Source organism: Orbicella franksi, chromosome 11 (assembly GCF_964199315.1).
Source record: "Orbicella franksi chromosome 11, jaOrbFran1.1, whole genome shotgun sequence".
Classification (NCBI taxonomy): Eukaryota; Metazoa; Cnidaria; class Anthozoa; order Scleractinia; family Merulinidae; genus Orbicella; species Orbicella franksi.
In genome coordinates, this window is record NC_138155.1 from 9,001,902 (window position 1) to 9,023,058 (window position 21,157).

Here is a 21,157-nt window from a genome sequence, read left to right on the forward strand (position 1 = left end):
ATCTTTTTCAAATCGCAGCACCCAAACACTATGAAAACAGTAAGAGATGTCATACAATAAAACTGATTTATTGATTTAAGGAAAACATAAGAAAAGTACATATGTGTTGATTACAAAATTACGTAAGACCGAAACGCTCGGCACAATGATGAACGAGAACGGGCGTGCTTCTGACAACCAACCCATTGCAAACCAATTGATACAATTACAGAGCTGTTCTAGAATTCAAGCTTACATGGCAGTATTCGAGACAACATTTAAGTTCACTTCATTTTAATCAGTTCTCGGCGACTTCCTCACAACATTCCGACATGTATCAAGAGATACCGAACTATTAGCTCTCTTCTCAGCTCTGCCAGTGGAATTCCATGACTCTGGTCGTTTTCTTCTATCACAGAACAAATCGCCACTCGCCTGGTTAGTCTAAACTGAGGAAGCTGCTCGTTGCTGCTGCTTAAATCACTGTGACTCGGTCCTGCTCTCATTTCAGTTCCACTTCTTTTCCTCTTTGTTTTCCTCTTGGAAATACGCAGTCCATTTGCTTGGGCTAAGCTTCGCCATACATTTACGGCAGACTTTTTCATTTGAGATAAAACGCTCCTAGGTTGGATTTGATCCATGACTCCTCTCGCCTTTTGTTTCTTTCAATACAGTGTCGCGAGAGAATAGTTGTGGGTAAGGTGTTAGAGAAAAGGCAATCTGGGAACAAAATTCAGCCTTTTATGGCAAATCTTCGTTGACAGTCTCCAAATTGTACTATCCAACCGGAGAACGGCCCGAGCACTCGAAAATACCCCGAAGGTTGTTACGTCACCATGGTAAAATCAGTTGCTTAGCAACGTAAAGACGAAGACTGCGGACTTTCAATTAAAGGTGTTACTGCACGCGAGACAGAGAAACCTTAAGTCAAAGAAACGTGACTGCTTAAAACGTGAGTGCAAGAAATCAACAGATAATGACATGTGAACCGCCTTCGCCTCTAGATCTAGTCAAACTCCCTTCTAAACGGCTCAAAAAGACCCAAGAACACGGGTAAATGACAGTACTTTTATTTTACATGAATGTAACTGATATGTTATTGCTGATTCAGTGTTCGGGTCCCCTGAAATGGTTTTAAAAACAATGAAAATGAGCAGCAGTAAAATGCCAGCGGCTCGATTGGGTCACATGTTTGTCGGCTAGGCATGTGCAATTCTAATGAATTCCGATATTCTCGGACTTTCAAACACATCTTTCAAGGATCTCACGTTTCACTACCACTGAACAAGGGAAATGAAGATTCTGGGTTCGAGATTGCGTTGCGCTACAGTTTCGTACTTAGACCCCACGCGAACCAACGTTCAACGCTTTCCCGTTCCGCTGGACAAGGGTAACGAGGGCTCTAGGAACAAGGGGCTGGCCTTTTCCCTGATAAGACACTCAGTCAACTCGAGTGGGTGTGGCTCAGGCGAGAAGTTTAAATATCGATTTTAGGGTAAAACTGTCTCGCATCGAGAAAAATGTTTGGAGCAAATATATCTGACTGATTTGCCAAAAACATGCCTGCAGAACTGAACCCCTTCCTTCAAGTTACCTTGTGATTTTTTTTAAGTTTTCGTATTAAATTAATCTATGGTCCCAAAACCTATCACGGATGTAATCCCTTGAAACAACCTCATTCCCAGGCTCCTCTCTCTTCATCGATACGGCTACACTCGTGTCGATGTATGCCAACCAAAGCCGCACAGAGGGTGGGTCGTGAGTTTAATTTTGTCAACTCTATTTAGGGAGGTGAAAGTTGTGCTGCTTTCTGCTGGGTATACAGACGTTATTTTGAAAGTGAAGAAACTTATTTGTCAGAGATCCTGCCTGACCTGTGCTTGTTTATATTTTTTTGGTTTAATCAATTTTTCACAGCAAAATATTAAATGAGCGTCCAATTATCGATGGGATGCATTCGACTGAGTGAGAAGCGAGTTCCCTGACCGAACGTTTGACGTATTCACCGCTAAACAGTTTTAAAACGAAAGCTGTTGAATTTTGCAAACGGGCGGCCCATGTCGGTGATGTCAAGTTCATCATAAAATCTTTCACTGCAAGAGAATCGAATGACCGTCAAACGTTCAATTGGATGAATTCAATCAAATTCAAGGCTACCCTCTTGGTCCAACACTGAACGCATAAAGCGGAAAAAAAACCCGATCGCTGCTGACGGCCAAAAGATTGGACGGCCCTGGAACAACTGCATTCTTCTTTGTCCTCTAAAGCAACACAGACGAGGCAAAATAAGAAGTAACTAAATACACTGAGACCCGCGAGACTGTATTGGAGTATAATACTGTGAAAGGCCATACAAACGCCTCAGAGATATCGAGACTAGCAGAGCTACCGGCAAGGTAATTTAAATTCCCCAGTATGCTACATCCAAACAAAACTGCACGACAAAAATAGCGACTTGTCTAGTCTTTTTCAATCCTGATTTCCAAACTTAGAAATTAGTGTTGATTATTGTCAGATTTCAGACCTTGGTAGAGATGCATCTATGCATAATGAATCAAGTTACAAACAGGAAACTGCTCATAAGAATTAAATCCAGTTCCAATTTTAGAAAAACGCAGGAAACGCCCGAGACAGACAGTTAATTCTGCAGAGTTTTGTAACTCCATATCCTGTAGCAGTAGTGAACTAATCCACATATTTTCCATTATGTTCAATTTTCTCGCCATTCTGTCTAGCTGCAGTCTTCACTACCAAATGTGTGTATCTCTCACTTCGCTTATGATGTGTCCTGCTCTTTGCAGCGCCTGTAAAGAGAAGATATTTCGTATTAAATCAAAGATATCGCCGCAACAAGCTTTGTGGTATACTAAATGATGTACAAAACTCAGGGGCAATAAGGCGCATGCGTAGGCCACGCACGTTTATATAACCTGACGCCAATCTCGTTCCCAGAGTCTCCGTTCCCCTTGACCAGCGGTCGGAAAACGAGAGCTCTGGAAGCAACCATTTCAGGCGTGCGTCATTGAAACCGCATGGGCAGAATTCGGTTATTTCAAAATGGTTACCCCCAGAGCTCTCGTTTTCCGATCGCTGGTTAAGGGAACGAAGACTCTGGGAACGAGATTGACCTGATGCAAAAGGCAGGGAGAGTTTGGAAGAATTTGAAAACCTATTTTAAGCCCTACACGAGGAGTATACAAAGATGTACATTTATAAGAGCTTCGAATTCTCCAAACGTTTTCGAGTGTTTCATAGGGTGTGAACAAGAAGCAGGCTTTTTCCAGTGTCTTTCAAATAAAGCCAACAAAGTCATTCGTCATAACCCGTTTACACAACCAATCGGAGTGGGCACTCTATCATGATCAGAATATTGTATCATAAAATCCAAAACAAGGTCACGTCTACAATTAAAAGAACCTTTTACCGAAGGAAGCACAAATTCAGAAGTTTGGAATATATAACGAACCTCTTTGGTTCCAACCACAAAACGTACATATTTGCAGGTTGGTCCAAAAGCGACTGTGATTAGAAGATAACTTTGTTACTTTAGAGTAATGATGTCTAACAATTTTTCGCTATGTATATTAGCATTTTATATTGAAAGGACGTTGTATTCCGGCTAAGGTCAGTATGTATCGAAACAAACTGTAAGCCCTTGGCTATGAAGCCGTCGTCCCTCCGGCAAATGGGACGTATAAATTGCTATGAACGAAATTATAACGGTCATCAAGAGTGACCATCGAAGCGATGTTGCTGCGTGTCAAAAGAAGTGCATGGTCGAGTTTATGATGCGCGGGAAGTTTGGAGCGCACGAGAGAAACGCAATAGGGGAGAGGCGCGGCGAAAGAAAGCGAAAGAACGCCTGTGGGCAAACTTAACAAAAGGTCCTTCCGGTATACCAGGATCTGGTGTACCCTCTGATTGGTCAATTTTGACAGGTATTGTCAACACTCGTGCGATACTGACACAGATGAGAAATGCGATATGGGGTGGTAAGTGTAAAATGGGGTTGAATGGCCAGCACGACTTCTGCCGATCTCCTGAGAAGGTGTTAGCACGCTTCGCGGAACGAGTATCTCCAGTCGGCGATCTAGCGTTCGTTTGTAGTTTTGGCGCTTTAAGCAATTTTCTTTCTACAATCCCGGAGAATTATCTCTCAACACATCAGCTGAAAACTGAAAACCACAAGCCGGCGGTCATGTTACTGGTCCTTGTGGGCGACCTGTAAGTGGGTGGAAGGACCTATTGTTAAGTTTGCCCAAAGGCGTTCTTTCGCCCCAACTAACTGAACGCCTGGAAGAGGCTAGTTAACGTACCGTATGACAAACGGTCTTACATTTGCATAATTATAATGGCCATGCGTACATTTGCTAGGCAAGGTTGATCGGTATGGGACCCAAAGAGCAATGTTTCCCCCAGTTAGATTTTGAAAAAGAAGTTCAGAGGGCGAAATGGTTCAAAGAAGACTTGGAAAAAGGTGGTTGGAATCCAAGGTTTAAAGTCCCAGGACGTTTCGATTCTTGGAGTAAAACTTTCCCAGAAGAAGAGGTTGCTGTTAAAGTGCTCTTCCTGTTTCAAGATATGCCAATGCCAGCGCAGAAGTTCGCCGAAATGATGCATCCCTCGAATATGGAGATACGCACCAAGTGGGACGATGCTTTCCAAGACATTGAAATCTTGGAGACTGGTCCTGATGGCTCTCTTATAGTATCCACACGAATTGCGTTATCTTGCCCGCTAACCGACCGTGAAATGGTTTTGTTCGCATCAACAACCAGAGAGATCGATTGGTACGGAAAGAAGTCGTTCGCCATGTTTGTGAAAAACGCCAGTCACCCTTCCAAGCCGGTCGGCGGGCATGGTCTTGTGAGAGCGACGAATGGCGGAAATTTCTACATCGTGTCTCCTGACGAAAAGGAACCAGAAACCAAGTGCCAAGTCTTCGGATTAACGAATAATAATTACAACGGGTGGCTGCCTAATGCACGTATGGAGTGGCTGGTCGGCAGGAACGCTCCTAAGGTTTTTCACAAGCTACAAAATAACGCCATTGAGGGTTACATCAAGTACTTTAAGAATAAGGAGGTTAATTCAGCAGATCACAATCAGTCAGTATAGACTGAACTTGAAACTTAAACCTTCCATTAATTGCAAATTGTGCTTAGGATAAACTTCTATTTTCGTAAGGCACAATACTAATTAATTGTCTCTCAATGCTCCGAAAGGTTTTCTTTCCACTGGAGCTTAAAAACAGCAAAGGGAATTTATAACTCTTTCGCGTTTCAAGTTTTTAAAATAATTTGTTTTAGAAAATTCAGATAAAGTAGAAGTCTTGAAGTTGATGTGAAGAAAAATATTTTGGAAAAAAATCGGCCCTTGAAGGTCTACAGTAACCTTTACTAAACGAAAGGTCGTTCGGTATACCAGGATCTGGTATATTCTCTGATTGGTAAATTTTAACAGGTTTTGTCAGCACTCGAGCGTTGCTGACGCAGAAGAGAAACGCGATATGGGGTCAGTGTAAAATGAGGTTGACAGGCCTACACGACTCCTACACGTGCTTATGAAGAGCACTTTCAGTTATGTTGTGTTCTTAGGACCCTGTTTGATTAGGACTGTCTGCAAGTACAGTATGTTGCTTCTTATCACGGATATCATATTTATCTTCGCCCGATTTTTTTTTCAGTGAGAGCCGTAGCTGTACTTCGAGAAAGAACGCCGTGATTTTCCAGTCGATTCCTGTCGATCTCCTGAGAAGGTGTTAGCACGCTTCGTGGAACGAGTATATCCAGTCGGCGATCTAGCGTTAGTTTGTAGTTTTGGCGCTTTCAGCAATTTTCGTTCTACAATTCTGGAGAATTATTTCTCAACACATCTGCTGACAACTGAAAACCACAAGCCGGCGGTCATGTTACGGGTCCTTGTAGGCGGTCCATAAGCGGGCGGAAGACCTTTTGTCAAGTTTGCCCACAGGCGTTCTTTCGCTTTCTCTCATCGCGCTTCTCCCCATTTTTTTCCCTCGCCGTTTTTCGCGCTGCGCCCTAACTAACTGAACGCCTGGAAGAGGCTAGAAGTGCAAGGGTTGCTCGAAACGCAGCCAAGAGCAACTGTAGCTCCTTGAGTGTCCCCTGAACTTCCAATGTGCATCGTAACTCTATGATGCACAGACAAAAGCATGAAGCAATTATTATTATTATTAACTTTGTTCACGCCATGACCGTGCACCAATGTGCACTTATGAACGACGAACAATATTTTGAAACTCTCACAAAAAGCAGGGCTCGAAAAAAACTTGAATTCCAGCTTGCCCTTGGGACAAGTAGCTCTAAAATTTTGCTTGCCCTGGGCAAGTCTTAGTTTGCTCTTTTAATGATTTAGTTGCATGGGAGATCACTTGATTGATCTCTTGCGCATCGAGCAAGTGAGAATGAAAATTTACTTTTCTGGGACAATGGGACGGCACTTCTTTCGTGCTCTGAAAAAGGACTGTAATTCTGTTACTGTACCTTTAACATTTCCGTAGCCTCTTTTCTCTTGATATGCATTTGCTCTGCTTCCTCCAGAAGTCTTTCGAAGATTTCACTCTGTAATATAACATCGACGTGAATTCTCGTTAGTTGTATAACAGTGACTCGGACAAAAACAAGAAATATACCTTCCTAAAAGAAAATGCCGTCCTCTAGAAAACGTTTACTTGCCTTATAAAGTTTCTCTACCAGTTCACTTTGGATCTTCTCCTTAACAAAATTCACCAAGAAGCACATTATAGCTTTAGGCACGCTAGAAAACACAAATAATATGGAATTAAAAGGAAAACGTCTCAGATATGAGTTGCCACTTCCAGAAGAAGTATTTTCTTCACGAAGTGAAGCAGCATGACAAATTGATTTTGGCTGCGTTGTGTCCAACTGTATCTCAAAGACAATGATCTAAAGAAAAGATGTCCCTGTTTGTGTCGAAGAGCTGAATATTCATTCGTAAAACTGAGATCTATACTTGACTTCCAATACATTAGCGCAGGGAAAATTTTGTACGTTTGAATCTACACCTTGCGAAAGTCGCCTGGCTCACGATTGAACTTAATTCTGGCCCTCTCTCTGTCACGTAACGCTACGCTCTCGGAAGAGGGTCCCTCTACCGAGAGCGTAGCGTTGCGTGACAAAGAGAGGGCCGGAACTGGATGACTGAGAACTGTGCTTATTGCGAGTGCTAACCTTAAAAACTCACGTGCGAAAAATTAACATCTAACAAGTCCGTTGCAGCTATAATTGTTAGGTACTCACCTGTCTTGAATTGATTTCCTAACAATCATGAAATACGACTTGATTAACTTACCTGAAAAGAAAAAAAAAAAAAAAAAAAAAAACTTGAAATCCAGACGTTCTAAATACAGTTTTGAAAGTTTGAGCACCTTCAGTAACAACTGACAAAAATAAATGCTCCTGAAACTACTGCTGACTGATAACAGGCACTACAATGCAAATGAAAGAAAGGAAAAAAAATAACGAGGCTGCAACGAGATTGAAAAACTCCACTGTTAAAGGTGAAGGTAAAGTCTGCATACGAGCCAAGTGGCCCATCAGGCCAAAGCTTATCCCGGTTTCTGTAGTATGAAACGACTATAGGAGTATTTCTACTCCGCCCTAGGATGGGATGCTAGCCCATCGCAGGGTTATCCCTAGCAACAAATTTGTCGGTACTCATTTATGCACCTGGATGGAGAGGGGCACCGTGAGGGTCAAGTGTCTTGCCCATGAACACAACACCATATGACAGGGCTCGAACCCGGACCGCTCGATCTGGAGATGAACGCACTAACCATGAGGCCACCGCGCCTCCTCTACGCCGTTAACTTTCCTTACATCTGGTAATTGCCACTCTGTAATACTCACGGATGATGTCTGAATCCATTTGCTCTCGGTCCGTTAAGCCTCTTTGTCTGAACGTCGATGGCAAGGCCTGAGACAGAAAAACAGTTCAAATTTACCAATGAATTAGCCAATCAGAAAAATTCATCTCATCTTATAGTGAGTAAAACCTGCGACCAATCATGAGTTGGCCGTCATGCATTTCTCAGTTGCAAAGGTTTGTTACCAACACTGATTGATTCATTGCGGTATTATGGCGAAATATGAATGGCAGATGGGATAACCTTAGTTTTATGACAGCACTGGAGAAACAATTGGCCGCTGATCAGGGGTAGTGGAGGTTCAGGTAATTGTGTTGTACGGCAGTGCCAGTGTTACAGTTGTTTCTCATAGGACCGATTTTGCATGAGCTGCTTATTTCCTAGTCAGTCCAATAAACCAGGTGCTACACGACTACGCAACAATAAATAGCCCCGTGTTTTACGTCTGCGTGCTCGTGTGCAGTTCAGAATTGATTATTGAACGGTAGAACTTGAAGACCCTTAAAGATCTTTCTGTTTGTGAAATTGTCGCTTACCAATTCTTCCGTAGCCGAAGACTTGGTTGGTCCAACCACTGCACTCGTACGGTCGGAGCTGGACTGGGCATTAGTGTTACGCATGCCGGGAAACCAAGAGGTAAAACCTCCAGTTGAGGCCGAGGGGGCCGGATTTTTGTCTCCTGGGAGACTGGCGCCAAAGGATGTGTTAACGCTTGGGTTTTTGTCGGGCCGATGAACGGGACTTGCTTCCGGAGTGGAGGTCTGGGATCTAACACCCTGAGGGGAAAAAATTCCAGTTCAGGGAGATCTGGTTACCAACCAAGGATTACAGGGGAAATGATGAGATGGCGCTAGTCACGCTATTTTAAGCAATAATAATTAAAAAAAAGCAATAAAACCTTTTGACGTCGGTTTTAAAGTGTACAAGAATGTACAGGAAAAGTCACAGCTGAACAAAGTTGAAACTGATTGATTGGAGTCGAACTTGAAGTGTACTAAGCTGATAGAAATCAATTTATCAATTAATACTCGTTAAGTTACTTACATCAAATCATGAAACAAATTTTTAAAATGAAAACAACAATTACGAATCCAGGAAGGCGCTATTGGTAGCAAGCATCAACAGCGCATAGACCTGGTGTGGCCAACGCCTCGAATTTGGGACTAAAAACAATTCCGTGACCAGCAATCTACAACCACGCGACCATGCAGCCTTTTATGAATGCACATCACTGTTATCACTATACCTCCATCGGTCCATTTACAAGACTGTTTTGTGCTAACTTGCTGAGACGCTTACGTTCCTTAGTAGGAAAGAAAAAAAAAAAAAAAAAAAAAACGATCAGTCTAATTAGAAATTGTGAACGCAACACGATTGGTTCCTGGCTCAGAACATACTTTAGCTAGTGTATCAAACAATCTTTTGTCTTCTTTTAATTTGTGTCAAGCGCATGACCTTTCTACACTACTATTTACATTAGGGTAAATATATATAGAGGACTAAGCACTGACGCTAAATGGCACCCAAATTGCCATAAATCGACCAAGAAACCTCACGGGAAACAAGGAAGTACATATACATATATCGACGATTAGCTACATAAACCCCACATGAGAGCTTTGAAAGCCTGAAATAAAATAGCTACAGCAACAAGGCCCACTAAACGACTTCACTTTAAAGACCACTAGAAACACGCAAAGAAGGTAACTTAAATGATCTTAACAGCTTACGCAAGAGATTCAAAGCTCCATTTATTTTATTTTATTTTATTATTATTTTTTTTGGGGGGGGGGGGGGGGGAAACGGCGAGGGAAAGAAAACAAACAAAGTTGTCCCCCGATTTCTGTTACACGAGACGGTTTCTAAAAGGGGCCGGAAACTTTTCGGGCGCGCAAAACCATTTTTAGCTAATCTGTATCTAAAAACAGACAGGTGTATACGCCTGTAACTTCCTGTAGGAAGAGAACCTCTGACCTCTGTTCATATTAAGAATATGTGAATGAAACAGCCCTGTAATCATAAGGTTTGAGACTTTTCGGGACCTTCGAAATAATACCCCAGGGCCCGGGTATTGTTGTGCTTCATAAATGGAATGCTATTCCATTGTTTAATTTACTAATAAGAAGCATGGATTGTACATAATACCATTTCGTGGTTCATGGCAACTGAGGAGAAGAGCGAAGCACTGTCTGTGAAGTCCGGGTGATTTGTATTAATATATGACAGTTCAATGGCGACTAAGTTTTCAACCTGCAATGAAGAATGTTACGTTACAACGTTACATACGCGCGTGACTGGATGCCGCGTGTGTGAACGTGTTGCGTGTTTGTTTGGTTTTCTTTTCTTGGTTTTTCCCCACACAGGCTTTTACATTCTTTCATCAAAATCATTGATGATTTATAAAGTTTAAACACATGAAATCATGACCATGACGGTGTTTGGCTATCTGATATTACAGTAGCATAGAATTTTATGATTTTATTACGGTCTTTCGCGTTTGATGCAATACACCTACTTCACAAACCAGAATTTTGATATTTTGATTCCCCTTTCATACACAAGTATAATGAACCATTTAGCATAACTTATAATACCTCTAGTGCAACAGAGTAAAACAAGAACAACACTTAAAAGTGATGAAATGATTCCCACAGTTTAGCTTTCAAGTGAAGGAATTGTAAAGAAGCCGAGACAAAAATCAGGACTTCAACATGACTTGAAGTCATGACCTCAACACGGATCCATTACATGCTAAAATGCCATTTTATTTTTACGGTTAGACCAAACGTCAATACTATAATCCGACACGAAAAAAGAACAAAACAAAAACAAAAACAAAAACAAAAAAACCCGAAGGAATTTAAAAACGTAGGCTTTGCGTTTCAGTGCGGACAGAAAACATTTTGGAAACGGAGCTTTTGAATGACCGATGACCGTGTGAATTCCCTGCCCGAGTTTCCCGCGGACACAAATGCAAAATGACCAGTGATTGTGGCGTTTTTTTTTTTAGATTTCTCCGGTGTAGTGTGCACGTTAAACACCTGGTTCGTTTTCAGAGTGAAACCTCCGTTTTCAAATTCGCACAGCTAAGTGTAGACTGGGCCTAATAGCTTCTCCAGACGTGAATAAAACGTGAAATAAACATCGTCCTGGCACTGTACAACGCTAACCATTCTTATTACTTCATGTATGAGCACGAATTGAGTCATCAGTTTATTTGCGTACGCATTTTACAAAAAAAGAAAACAAAAAAAAAATACTGTATGCTAATTTATATCCGGCCGCTTCAAATGGAGATTTCGAGGGCACAAGTCGAGCTACGTGAGAAAAATTTTTTGCGGCATATTAGTGAATTCAAGAAGTTAATTTCATAAGCAATTACCATTTCATTTGTGGAAGGCAGCCGTCGAAGAAGAAGGCTGGTGACCACCTCGACAACCCTATCATGAAGATGTGGAAATCTCTTTACCTCCATCACCTAAGGTATAAAGCAAAAATTAAGTAAACTCCATTGCGACTACTTAGCGAACGGTGGCTAGTCTAATTTGATACAAAACTTTAACCATTGACGTTTTACACATTTTAGCAGTGAGTTACAAGTATACATAGTACTTATTCGTGCGCAAGCTCACACACGGTCTCCAAAAAGGGCCTGGGAACGATCTCTGATCCATATTTAGTGTTTTCACATGACGTAATGGCAGCGCGATTTAATGTTACCTGGCTGAATGCATGCTGCACAATCCTCTGCATCTCTTCATGGACGAGCTCCACACACCGGAGACTGGGTTCTTCCAATCGACGAATCTGTCTCTTGACCAGGAGTTCAAATGAAATCTCTGGAACAAATAACGCTGGACGAGGGCCCTGGAACAGCAGGCACATAAAACATTTTCATTCAACGACACAAAATGTCAAGGTCGTGTTTCGAACTTATTTTTCTCAAACTCATTTTTGTTACTCAGTGTTTGACCACGTTTCCAAACACCTCGAAGTTCGCCAAAAATACTCCGCTGCGCGTCGTATTTTCAACTTTCTTCTCGGTGTTTGGAAATGTGGTCAAGTACGGTCGAACTTGATTGATATGTTACCTAAAAACATTCTGAATAATTTCAAATGTTTACCGTTGCATTTCTGATAGCTGTTAGTATATCTCTGGTTGCCAAGCCTTCCATTGCATCCATCATTTCTAGCGTTCGACCAAAAATATCGTGGAAAATGTAGCATATTCTAGCTCCTCCACACCTTCAAAAGTAACAATAAGACAAGTTAAAAATCAGAGTAAATGCCGTGAGGCAAATTAAGGAGGTGGCGCAGTTGTGGCAGCGCTTGTCTCGAGTTTTTTGTTGGTTCTCGACCTTGTAACGAGGTTTAGTCTCTGTGTTCTCCGCTTTTTCCTCCCTCCACAAAAAAAAATAATAATAATAATAATAAAATAAAATAAATAAAAATAAATAAATAAATAAATAAATACACAAACAAACAAATAAATAAATAAAAATTTAAAAAAAATTATTTCTAAATTCCAGTTCAATCGTAAATCCCAAGGGCCACAGATTTCTCGGTCGTAAGATGCAAGACACTCGTAAATCAAAGTTGATTTGTTGTCGCTAGTTTGCAAGTGAAGGAATCTTTCATAAAAGCCTAACGTTAGGGGTAAAACATACCTTATTTACCATGCGCGAGGGCCGCGCTGGGAGAGTATCGGCCCGAGGTCTTGACAGTACGGACCGAACGCAGCGAGTCCGAACAAAATACACCAAGGACCGATATTCTCTCACTGCAGTTCAGAGCAAGCTTGGTTAAACGTAAAGAAAACAATGTCACGCTTACGAACTGGAAAAAAAACAAAGCAAACTTCAACCGCCCAATTCTGATTTAGAGCCAGTTAGGGGTGTACTCATGTCTGACGTTAAACAAAACAGAAGAGAAAGATAATTGGAAGAAAAAGAAAAGGAATCTTTTATGTAAGAGCAAGTTCTTTGAGAAAATCACACCAGAAATTCTTCAAGAGTAATCGTGCGGGATCATTCGGGACAGTGCCCGGTCCAATACTTAAAGAATACTGGACCGCCAATGAAGCAATTTGATTGGTTAGTTATTGGCTCTCTGAACCAACTTAATCGTGTAATAAATGATCATTTAACTCACAGTTCTGTTGTTTCAATGTCCCGTGCTGTTCCTTCAATAATGGCACAGTACGCAGAGGCAAATCTCGTAATAAGCTGAAGTAACATTGGACCCTGTACATACACAAACATAGGGTTCAGTAAAGCGTAATAGTGTCCCAATTAGTTTTTTTAAACAGTTAAATACCCTTTGACTCTCAAATAAGGCCTTTCATTCATTCAGGTCTCATTCTCCAGGATAGGAGCAACATGACGGCTCTTCAGTACTGGCGAGGGGTAAAAATGCAATTTGTAGTACTTACTGAATTACCACAGTTATTTCGCTAATTTCCAGCTTGTCAAATACCAGAGCTCTCTGGCTGAGATTTGCATTGAAAAATAATTTTTCTAGACTACGAGCTGTCACTCTTTTGCTTGAAGATCTGCACATTAAGAACGTAAACGAACGAGCAGTGGCGAGCGGCGAAACCGCGAGCTGCGCGGATGCACAACTAGCTTCGCCGCTCGCCTCTCGACGCCCCTGTTCGTTTGGGATCTTCCCCGCGGATTTTTGAGAGACCGCTCGCAGTCTAAAATCCTGCAGATCTAACTTGCCACAAATCACGTTATATGCAGATAATTCGCCGTCTGCTCTTGTCTGCCGTCGTTGTTGAGCCAGAGAGCAACAGTAGTCATCAATCTACATTATACTGAATTAGCATGCATGGGTTCGAATCCCAAAGAGGTTGAAGGAATATTTCCTCCTTGGTCACCAATTTTTCTTTCTCGGGCTTTACAGCTAACTCAGAAATAGTTTTCCAGCTCATCAGTAGATACTTAATTCCGATTAAGTGCAGAGTGAAGCGATTACGGCACACTGCAGATTAGGGCAGCCCACATTGTGACTATACACAACCAATCAAAAGGCGCGTTAGAGCGTCAACTTTGTAACAAATACTACCTTGTCTTCCACTGGTTCTCCATAGCTTTGTAGTAAATGCTGGTACTGTGACGTCATAGCATTAACACGTGACTTCAGCTCCGGCAGGCAATTCCTAATATGGTGCATTAACAGCTGTAAGAAAGAAAGGAAATTATTCAATAAGTAGAAAATTATCACGAGTCTCGTTCAGTATCAAAAACCTATGATTAGGCGTTCTTTAGCTGAAAACAAATGCCCTATTTAAGCACTTAAAAGGTCTGACTTTATTTTTGTTTATAGCATCTTGTCCTGACAAAAATCTGCAGGATCAGAAGACGTTCAGGAATGGAGAGAGACTGTTCTTGTTCTAAATAATGGAGGAACTGCAAAGTATCCTGCTACATGAAGGACGATCATAAGTCTGCAAACGTTGGGTTGTAATTATTGACGCGTTATAACAAATGGCATAATTCAGTGTGGTATAACCAAAACCAAAGTAATCGCTCTTAGCCAATCATAAAGGACAATAGCATGAACCAATCAAAATTCATGTACCTGACGGGAAGCGCGGGAAAGCGCGTGCGAACGAGTCATGCTTTGTTCTAGTTTTACTTCTGATTGGATGAAAAAGTGGCGCGAGTTTTTTGAGCCAATCTTGTAGCATAGTTAGTGTAAACCCAATTGCTTTTCCACACTCAAATGAAAACCGCTCTCATAACAGTACTTAGTGTAAGCCCTTCCTTTTGCTTAAATTCTTACAGGAGGTACACTCAATGAAGCTTCATAGAGGAGCTAAGTGCTGTTCGTACTTCTCAAGTGTTCTAAAACTTTCCCAAGGGCTTCTACAAGCTAGCAGTACATAAGGAGACCTGTAAATTGTCTTTTTCTTCAATCATTCAGTCTGAGCTCGTTTGTACCTTATTTAGAGTCCGCGCTAAGAAAGGAGTGCCGTTTCGAGACGCTAAGGCCGGATAATTCTTTTGAAAAAAGAGTGCTTCATCTCTCAGGGCAGCTTGAATAGTCTGCAGAAAAAGAAAATATAACAAAAGTAATCACAAACTCATATTTGTGTGCGGGAGCAAATAAAAAGATAAGAATCGATGTTTCAGTGTCCCAATGGCGCCTTTGTCAACGTAACATCACGGCATCTACTCAGCACAACATGTTACAGTGGAGCTCCTCCTTAAATTTCGTTACTAGGGCCACTTTTTTGTCCCAGCGAAACAGCCATACGTATTAAATTTTCTTATTAGACAACCCTTTTAGTTAATGTGGCCGCTCCCTTAATACAACCAATGGCCACATTGTGTAATTCCGACTTGTATAATCCAGTTTCTGTTTTACACCGTTAACACGGCCACTCGAACCAGTTAACTTATGTTTATATTCTAGGGTTGTCTTTTGAAGTTTCAATTTTTTCAAACATATTTTCAATCCGGATATTTGTTAAAGTAACAGCTGTTTAAAGTGCAACTGTGATACATATATATCTGTCAAGACGTCATTTTTAAGTAACGTGTTTTAAAAAACACGCCAGTCATGAAATTAGAACCAACTCCGTTACTATGGTCAAATTTTTATGATCCTTAGGTGGGCGTGTTAACGCGCTTCAATTGTACTTACAAATGATAACCTATAGTGTAAACTTGCAATAAGACTGTACTTGATTTGCGCAATTTAAGTAAACTGTGTAATTTTAATAATAGATACCTTTTTATTATTTATATCTAGTTGACTTCGGTTCATCACGCCAATAATTCCAAGTTTAACTGGAATAACTAAGAAAGAAATAAACACATTTATTACAACTTTGCAAAAAATTAATTGTCAAAATTTTTAATAATAAAATCTTTCAGTGTCTTTTATTGTAAACATTGATTTACATCGATCAAAATATCCAAATTACTAACTAGCACAGCGGAACCCCACCTCATGGTCACCTCGTTAATACAGTCACCTCTTTATTACGGCCACTTTTTTTTGTCCCGGCAAAACGCCCACACATTTTCTTATAAGAAAACCCTGCTGATGCGGCCACCCTGTTCATACGGCCAACAGCAACATTTTGAAATCCCAACCTGTATAATCCTTTATACTTTTATCCCGTTTGTAAGGCCACTCAAATCAGTTTAATATGTTCATCTTTCCATTGTTAATATTGTATGTACCGATTGAAGTTTCAATTTTTTTCAATTTATATCTGCATTCCAGATGCTCATCAAAGTTTAGAAGTGTGATTATTATGATAAATCTGTTAAGACGTCACTTATTTAGACCAGTCATGAAATTCGACCCTACCGGTCACCCCATTAATAGGGCCACACCGTTAGTATGGCCACCCTGTTAATACGGTCAAATTTCCATGGCCTGTTGGTGACAGTAATAATGGGTTTCCAGAGTACAGTACAAAGAAACTAATACCTCTTACCTCTTCCATATAGAATGTCCAGAGCATCTGTTCCATGGTCCATAAGGTCAAGCTTTGTGCAAACTGCCAGTGTTCTGTTTCCTAGTCAAATGTACAGCATGTTAATAGTCTCATTCATGTTATAGTCAAAGAAGTATGTTGTACAGAGATTTCCCTGAGATTCAAAGGACCAGTGATTAAGTGTTCTGTTTGTACCTGAAGTTTAGTGTAAAGTAATAAAGCAAGATAAAGTCAGAGTAAATTCTGGTTAGTGGGAGAGCAGGCAACATCCCCTAACTGTTGCCTGCAGGGTGACATTTACATTTAGCCACTGCGGTGGTCTGTAGATGGAGCCAACATAGAGCGAACGCCTGGAACTGTTTCCAATTTACTTAACGACTTGGAATGGCCCTCCCTTCAAGACAGAAAGAAATCTGCTCGCCTCACATTACTTCATAAAGCTATTCATGGTGAATCAGCATTAGAAATCCCATGCTATATCAAAAGGCGTAATTGTTAACTTCGATCTTTTCACAAAGACAAGTTCATCGAACTAACTCCGAACACAGAAAGCTATAGCAACTCATTTTATTGTAGAACTATTAGAGAATGGAACGCCTTACTTAACGATGTTTTAGATGTTAAAAAAGTCACTTATTCAAGAACGCTCTTAGATTAGAATGATGAAATTTTAATTAGGTTCTAATTTTTTAATCTTAATTAACTTTTCTTAGTAATCTTTTTAAATTATGTACATATTTTATTATATATTTTTAAGGTTTTTTACCCCCCATCCCCCACCCTGCTTTTTATTTATTTTTTTTATTTAATGTCTTGCAGTGATGGGAGCATGCCTCCCTTTGCAAGACCCCCATAATGTAGATGTAGATGTGACCATAAATCGACCAATAAGAGCACATGTTAGATTCAACCAAACTCCAGCTATATACATGTAACACTACTAATTGCTTATTATCTGCAGATTCTCAGCAAAAGCCATCAGAATACACACCGTCTGGATCCACTTCTCTGGCAATCTTCAGAGCTTCTGATGTGGCAAGGTCGATATTAGCAGGAGTCACGGCAAGAATAATACAGTTAGGATTACTGATATACTGGAGAATAAGGTGACGGATTTGATGCTCAATATCTAGTGGCTGATCTCCAACAGGCACCTAAAAAAATTGAACCAATCAAAATAATGGCAATACAATGTACATCTGCAGTTCTCAATCCATATCCATGGGGTATTGATCAAGCGTGATGTCAAGATTGCTGCATGCTTAAGGACTGATACAGAGTCACGGTCTATAAAGACAAAAAAGGGAATGAAGGCAATATCCAACCATCTTTACCATCAAGACTGGTTAATGAAGGATTTATTGCATGAAAAAGGACACTATTTTCTTATGGGATATAGCTGGTAATCTCAAGCAGGCTTGGGTAGCCACTCACAGGGCAGGACTTGGTTCATCTTGCCCGCTTACAGGGCTAGCCTTTATCCATAATCATTTTTATAAGCCCCAAGCTTCAAACCAATTCTGAAGAGGTTTTGAGTGGTTTTATCTGGGGGAAACTTCCATCTGCGAGAGGGGAGGCGGGGGGAGGGGAGGTGGGTGTTAAGAGAAAAATGGCCCTATAACTAGGAGAAAGGGGGACTTTTTAAAGGGGGGGTCACTTTGTGTCAAAGTAAGGGTAATCACCAGATTATCATGTCATTTTTGCCACCTGTTGTAGGTTGTTTGCTGGTTAATTTATCTTTATCAGCTTCACATACATTGGATAAATGAACTAGTTATTTTGTGTTTTACTTGCCCACAGACACAGTACGTAACACCAAGCTCTTCTTGGCTTTCTGAGAAGACTCACCTTTGTAACTCCAGGAAGATCAACCAATGTCAAATTCAAAACTTTGGGTGAGTAAATCTTTAATCTAATTGGCTCATTAGAGATACCCTGTGAAACCAAACATCAAGACAACCAAAATATGAAAGAAAGTCTGTTAGAAGACACCTTAATTACAACTCTGTCACTGTACAATTTAGATATAACAACTCAAACATTAATTCAAGAAGTTTAAACTTTGTGCTGATGCCATCTGGAGACTGATACAGAGAACCAAACACAATGTGGCAATGAAGCTAAGCGTGTCACTGCTTTTCCAAGACCCTCACAGGCTTTCTAACAGGGTGCATGAAACAAATAAAAATCGAACAGGATTTTGGAGGCAAATTGGGCATGAAAAACAATTTATTGCTTGAGGAATTGTGTGGGATTATGCAATCTTTTGATGAACCAAATTCAAATTTCAAGTTGTTTTATTTAAAAATATGTAAGCAAATCTTTGAGTATCGTGTGGGGTTTTGTGGGGGTTTGACCAAATTGTGCGGTTCCTACACCCCTGTACCCTGTCAGAAGGCCTGCACTTGCATGCACACATTCAGTGCTTGATTACACTTGAAGCCATCTCATGAAAACATTGGAGGATAGCAGAAGAGGAGAGCAGCAATCTCCTCTGCAGAAGGGAGGTTACCATGGTAACCCAGATGAAGCCCACCTCTACACAAGACAGGGTGTGGAAGATTTACTAACCTAAGTGGGAGGGAGGCAAGGAAAACTACATGCACAATGTAAACTAGCAAGCGAGCAATACACTGCAAGTAAAGTGCATGACATTGCCCCTGGAACTCCTCCAAGTACCCCCCACAAATGAGATAGACAACTGGCCAGCATTAGATAACAAACCTTGTTATTTCCTGTCACTCTCTCAGTCTCCCGTTCTATTTCGTCACAAATTTCATTAAAGTCTGTCACTTTCTGTAAAGGAATGGAATCATGCAGTTTTAAAACATGGACTGTAGATGTAGTGATAGTGTTGCACAACACATGCATACATATGTATTTCAAAATTGAATTGCTATAGGTAACAAACACCAGCCTTCTAAATTAATTCTGGCCTGTATTACAAAATCATTGATAGCAAAAGTTGTGATAAGTGCTGTTTTTTTTTTTTTGGCGGGAGGGGGGGGGGGCATGCTTATTTTTTTTTGGCACTGATCTAACTAATGGTTAGAAGGGACTAAGTTAGATCTAAAAAAAAGTTCTAAAGGTGTATATGTCATGTACACAGTACACATGTACATGAAACTTTCTAAAGATGATACACAAAACACAAAAAGGAAAACAAGTTCGCAAAGCTGTCAGTTGTAAACCTGTAAATATCCATTCTACATTCAAGGGTTCTGAAAAAATGCAAGATAGTAGACTAAGATTTTGGTTGTTTATTGTCTAGTAAGCAATTTTAGCACAGGAAGAGGGGGGAGGCTTATTATTTTGTCACTAGGTTATCTTTGCTCTAACCCTTTCTTTTAAGTGAAGAAATTTTCCCCATTCCTCTGGTTCTTCCTTGTCCTTTTCAGACTCTTCGCCTTCATCATCTGAAAAATCTGTTGCCAGCAAATTAAAAATACATTACAAAAATAGCCCAAATGAAATATGCACTTTAAAATCATGTTTCTACAACTTGACAGAAACAAAGAACTAGCACAAGCTGTTGGCGTAATGACGGTATGAGCAAAGAGAATTTACATTTTGATGGTCAAAGTAAACAAGTTGTTTTCTTTTTTTCATTGCAAAAATTTCTAAAAGAACTAGAAAACATGCTCACTGTATTTCTATTGAGTTTTAGTATAAATCTATTAGCATTCTATCACGAATGTCGTTCTCTGATTGGCTACGCTACTCACTGTTTATTCTTTGATAGATAGTGACTAGCATTGCAGTGTACCCTTGTTAACAAAATGACAGCCACTTCTTGGTGTTTTCAAAGTGTTCATGAGGAGGATTTAAATCAAATTTTGAACAAGTAGCAGATTTATATTAAAACAATTAGATATTCCATCTCTATTTCTATGCATATTAGTTGACTTGGGCTGCGCCCTTGTCAACTATCGCGTGATAGAAATCTTGAGCTCATAATCTAACTGTTTAATGGAAACACTCATGGAAGTTTGGGAGAACTTGAAAAGGCATTTCTCATTCTCGCAAACTTCCATTCATGTTTCTATAACTCGATAGAAACACAGAACATATTTTCTATTTCTTAATTAAAAATTTATGTGTCTGTTAAAACTGGAAGATGATTGAACTCTTTAAAAAGGTCTTTACACTTACAAGCTTCGCCTTCTTCGTCATCCTCCAAGCCTTTTGGTTTCTCCTCCTTGGTTGACTTCTTAGATGTTGTGGTCTTGTTCTTTGGTGGAGTGTGAACTAATTGAAGAATCAGTGGTCGTCGGGTAACAACTCCAGATCCTTAAAGGAAGATTGAACTCACAGTGATGCCCTTGAAGTAAATTCTGACATGGCAATTCTAAAACAACTGCAATACAGTTGTTTATTACAGTCCTGGTACACTTCAATATTCAACATAAATGTTTACAACTTCTGCTAGTAGTTGTGGTGTTAAATCATTATTTTCAAAATTGAATTACCTCGTGGTAAAAAGTCTCTTCCAACAAGGTTTTCAAGGACAGAACTTTTTCCACTACTCTATGGGGAGAAAAAATATTAAATAATTAAAAATACAATGAAGAATTCAACAAACACATCACTTGATGGAGGTTGGGTGCCTACATGTAGATTATAGAATAATGCCTCCGTGCCTGGTACCATCTTTAAATCTTGCATCAAGGCCTTACATTATATCAGGTAAGTTATGCCTTATATCAGGTTACAGTCATCCATCACACTGACCTGTTATTATATGCTGGGAATGATTGTTTATTTATGTAATCAATCCCCCACAATAGCATGTTAGCCTTGCGCTGTGCAGC

At 40.3% G+C, this 21,157-nt stretch overlaps 2 protein-coding genes across 2 annotated transcripts in view; one reads left to right on the plus strand and one right to left on the minus strand.

The window, feature by feature from the left end:
- The window catches only part of LOC145460402 (dynamin-1-like protein), a 23,177-nt gene continuing 2,020 nt past the window's right edge, over positions 1 to 21,157 (minus strand). The window contains exons 2-23 of the mRNA XM_081445181.1: positions 20,816 to 20,873; positions 20,499 to 20,636; positions 19,686 to 19,771; positions 19,071 to 19,142; positions 18,195 to 18,281; positions 17,338 to 17,500; positions 16,347 to 16,427; positions 15,629 to 15,696; positions 14,836 to 14,940; positions 13,958 to 14,071; positions 13,040 to 13,131; positions 12,013 to 12,133; positions 11,609 to 11,755; positions 11,271 to 11,366; positions 10,034 to 10,138; positions 9,135 to 9,191; positions 8,425 to 8,664; positions 7,872 to 7,938; positions 7,263 to 7,314; positions 6,678 to 6,759; positions 6,486 to 6,563; positions 1 to 2,783 (exon numbers count right to left, since the gene is read on the minus strand). Of these exons, the coding sequence (XP_081301307.1) occupies positions 2,727 to 2,783; positions 6,486 to 6,563; positions 6,678 to 6,759; positions 7,263 to 7,314; positions 7,872 to 7,938; positions 8,425 to 8,664; positions 9,135 to 9,191; positions 10,034 to 10,138; positions 11,271 to 11,366; positions 11,609 to 11,755; positions 12,013 to 12,133; positions 13,040 to 13,131; positions 13,958 to 14,071; positions 14,836 to 14,940; positions 15,629 to 15,696; positions 16,347 to 16,427; positions 17,338 to 17,500; positions 18,195 to 18,281; positions 19,071 to 19,142; positions 19,686 to 19,771; positions 20,499 to 20,636; positions 20,816 to 20,873 (2,166 nt within the window). The 3' untranslated portion in view covers positions 1 to 2,726. The remainder of the gene's footprint in view (positions 2,784 to 6,485; positions 6,564 to 6,677; positions 6,760 to 7,262; positions 7,315 to 7,871; positions 7,939 to 8,424; positions 8,665 to 9,134; positions 9,192 to 10,033; positions 10,139 to 11,270; positions 11,367 to 11,608; positions 11,756 to 12,012; positions 12,134 to 13,039; positions 13,132 to 13,957; positions 14,072 to 14,835; positions 14,941 to 15,628; positions 15,697 to 16,346; positions 16,428 to 17,337; positions 17,501 to 18,194; positions 18,282 to 19,070; positions 19,143 to 19,685; positions 19,772 to 20,498; positions 20,637 to 20,815; positions 20,874 to 21,157) is intronic.
- On the plus strand, positions 2,793 to 5,373 carry LOC145460405 (uncharacterized). The gene has a single exon (XM_081445185.1). It carries the CDS (start codon positions 4,369 to 4,371, stop codon positions 5,095 to 5,097), a length of 729 nt encoding a protein of 242 aa, XP_081301311.1. The 5' UTR covers positions 2,793 to 4,368; the 3' UTR covers positions 5,098 to 5,373.

Excerpts from the sequence above, each read along its gene's own strand:
- LOC145460405 (XM_081445185.1), top strand. The coding sequence starts at position 4,369 with ATGGGACCCAAAGAGCAATGTTTCCCCCAGTTAGATTTTGAAAAAGAA.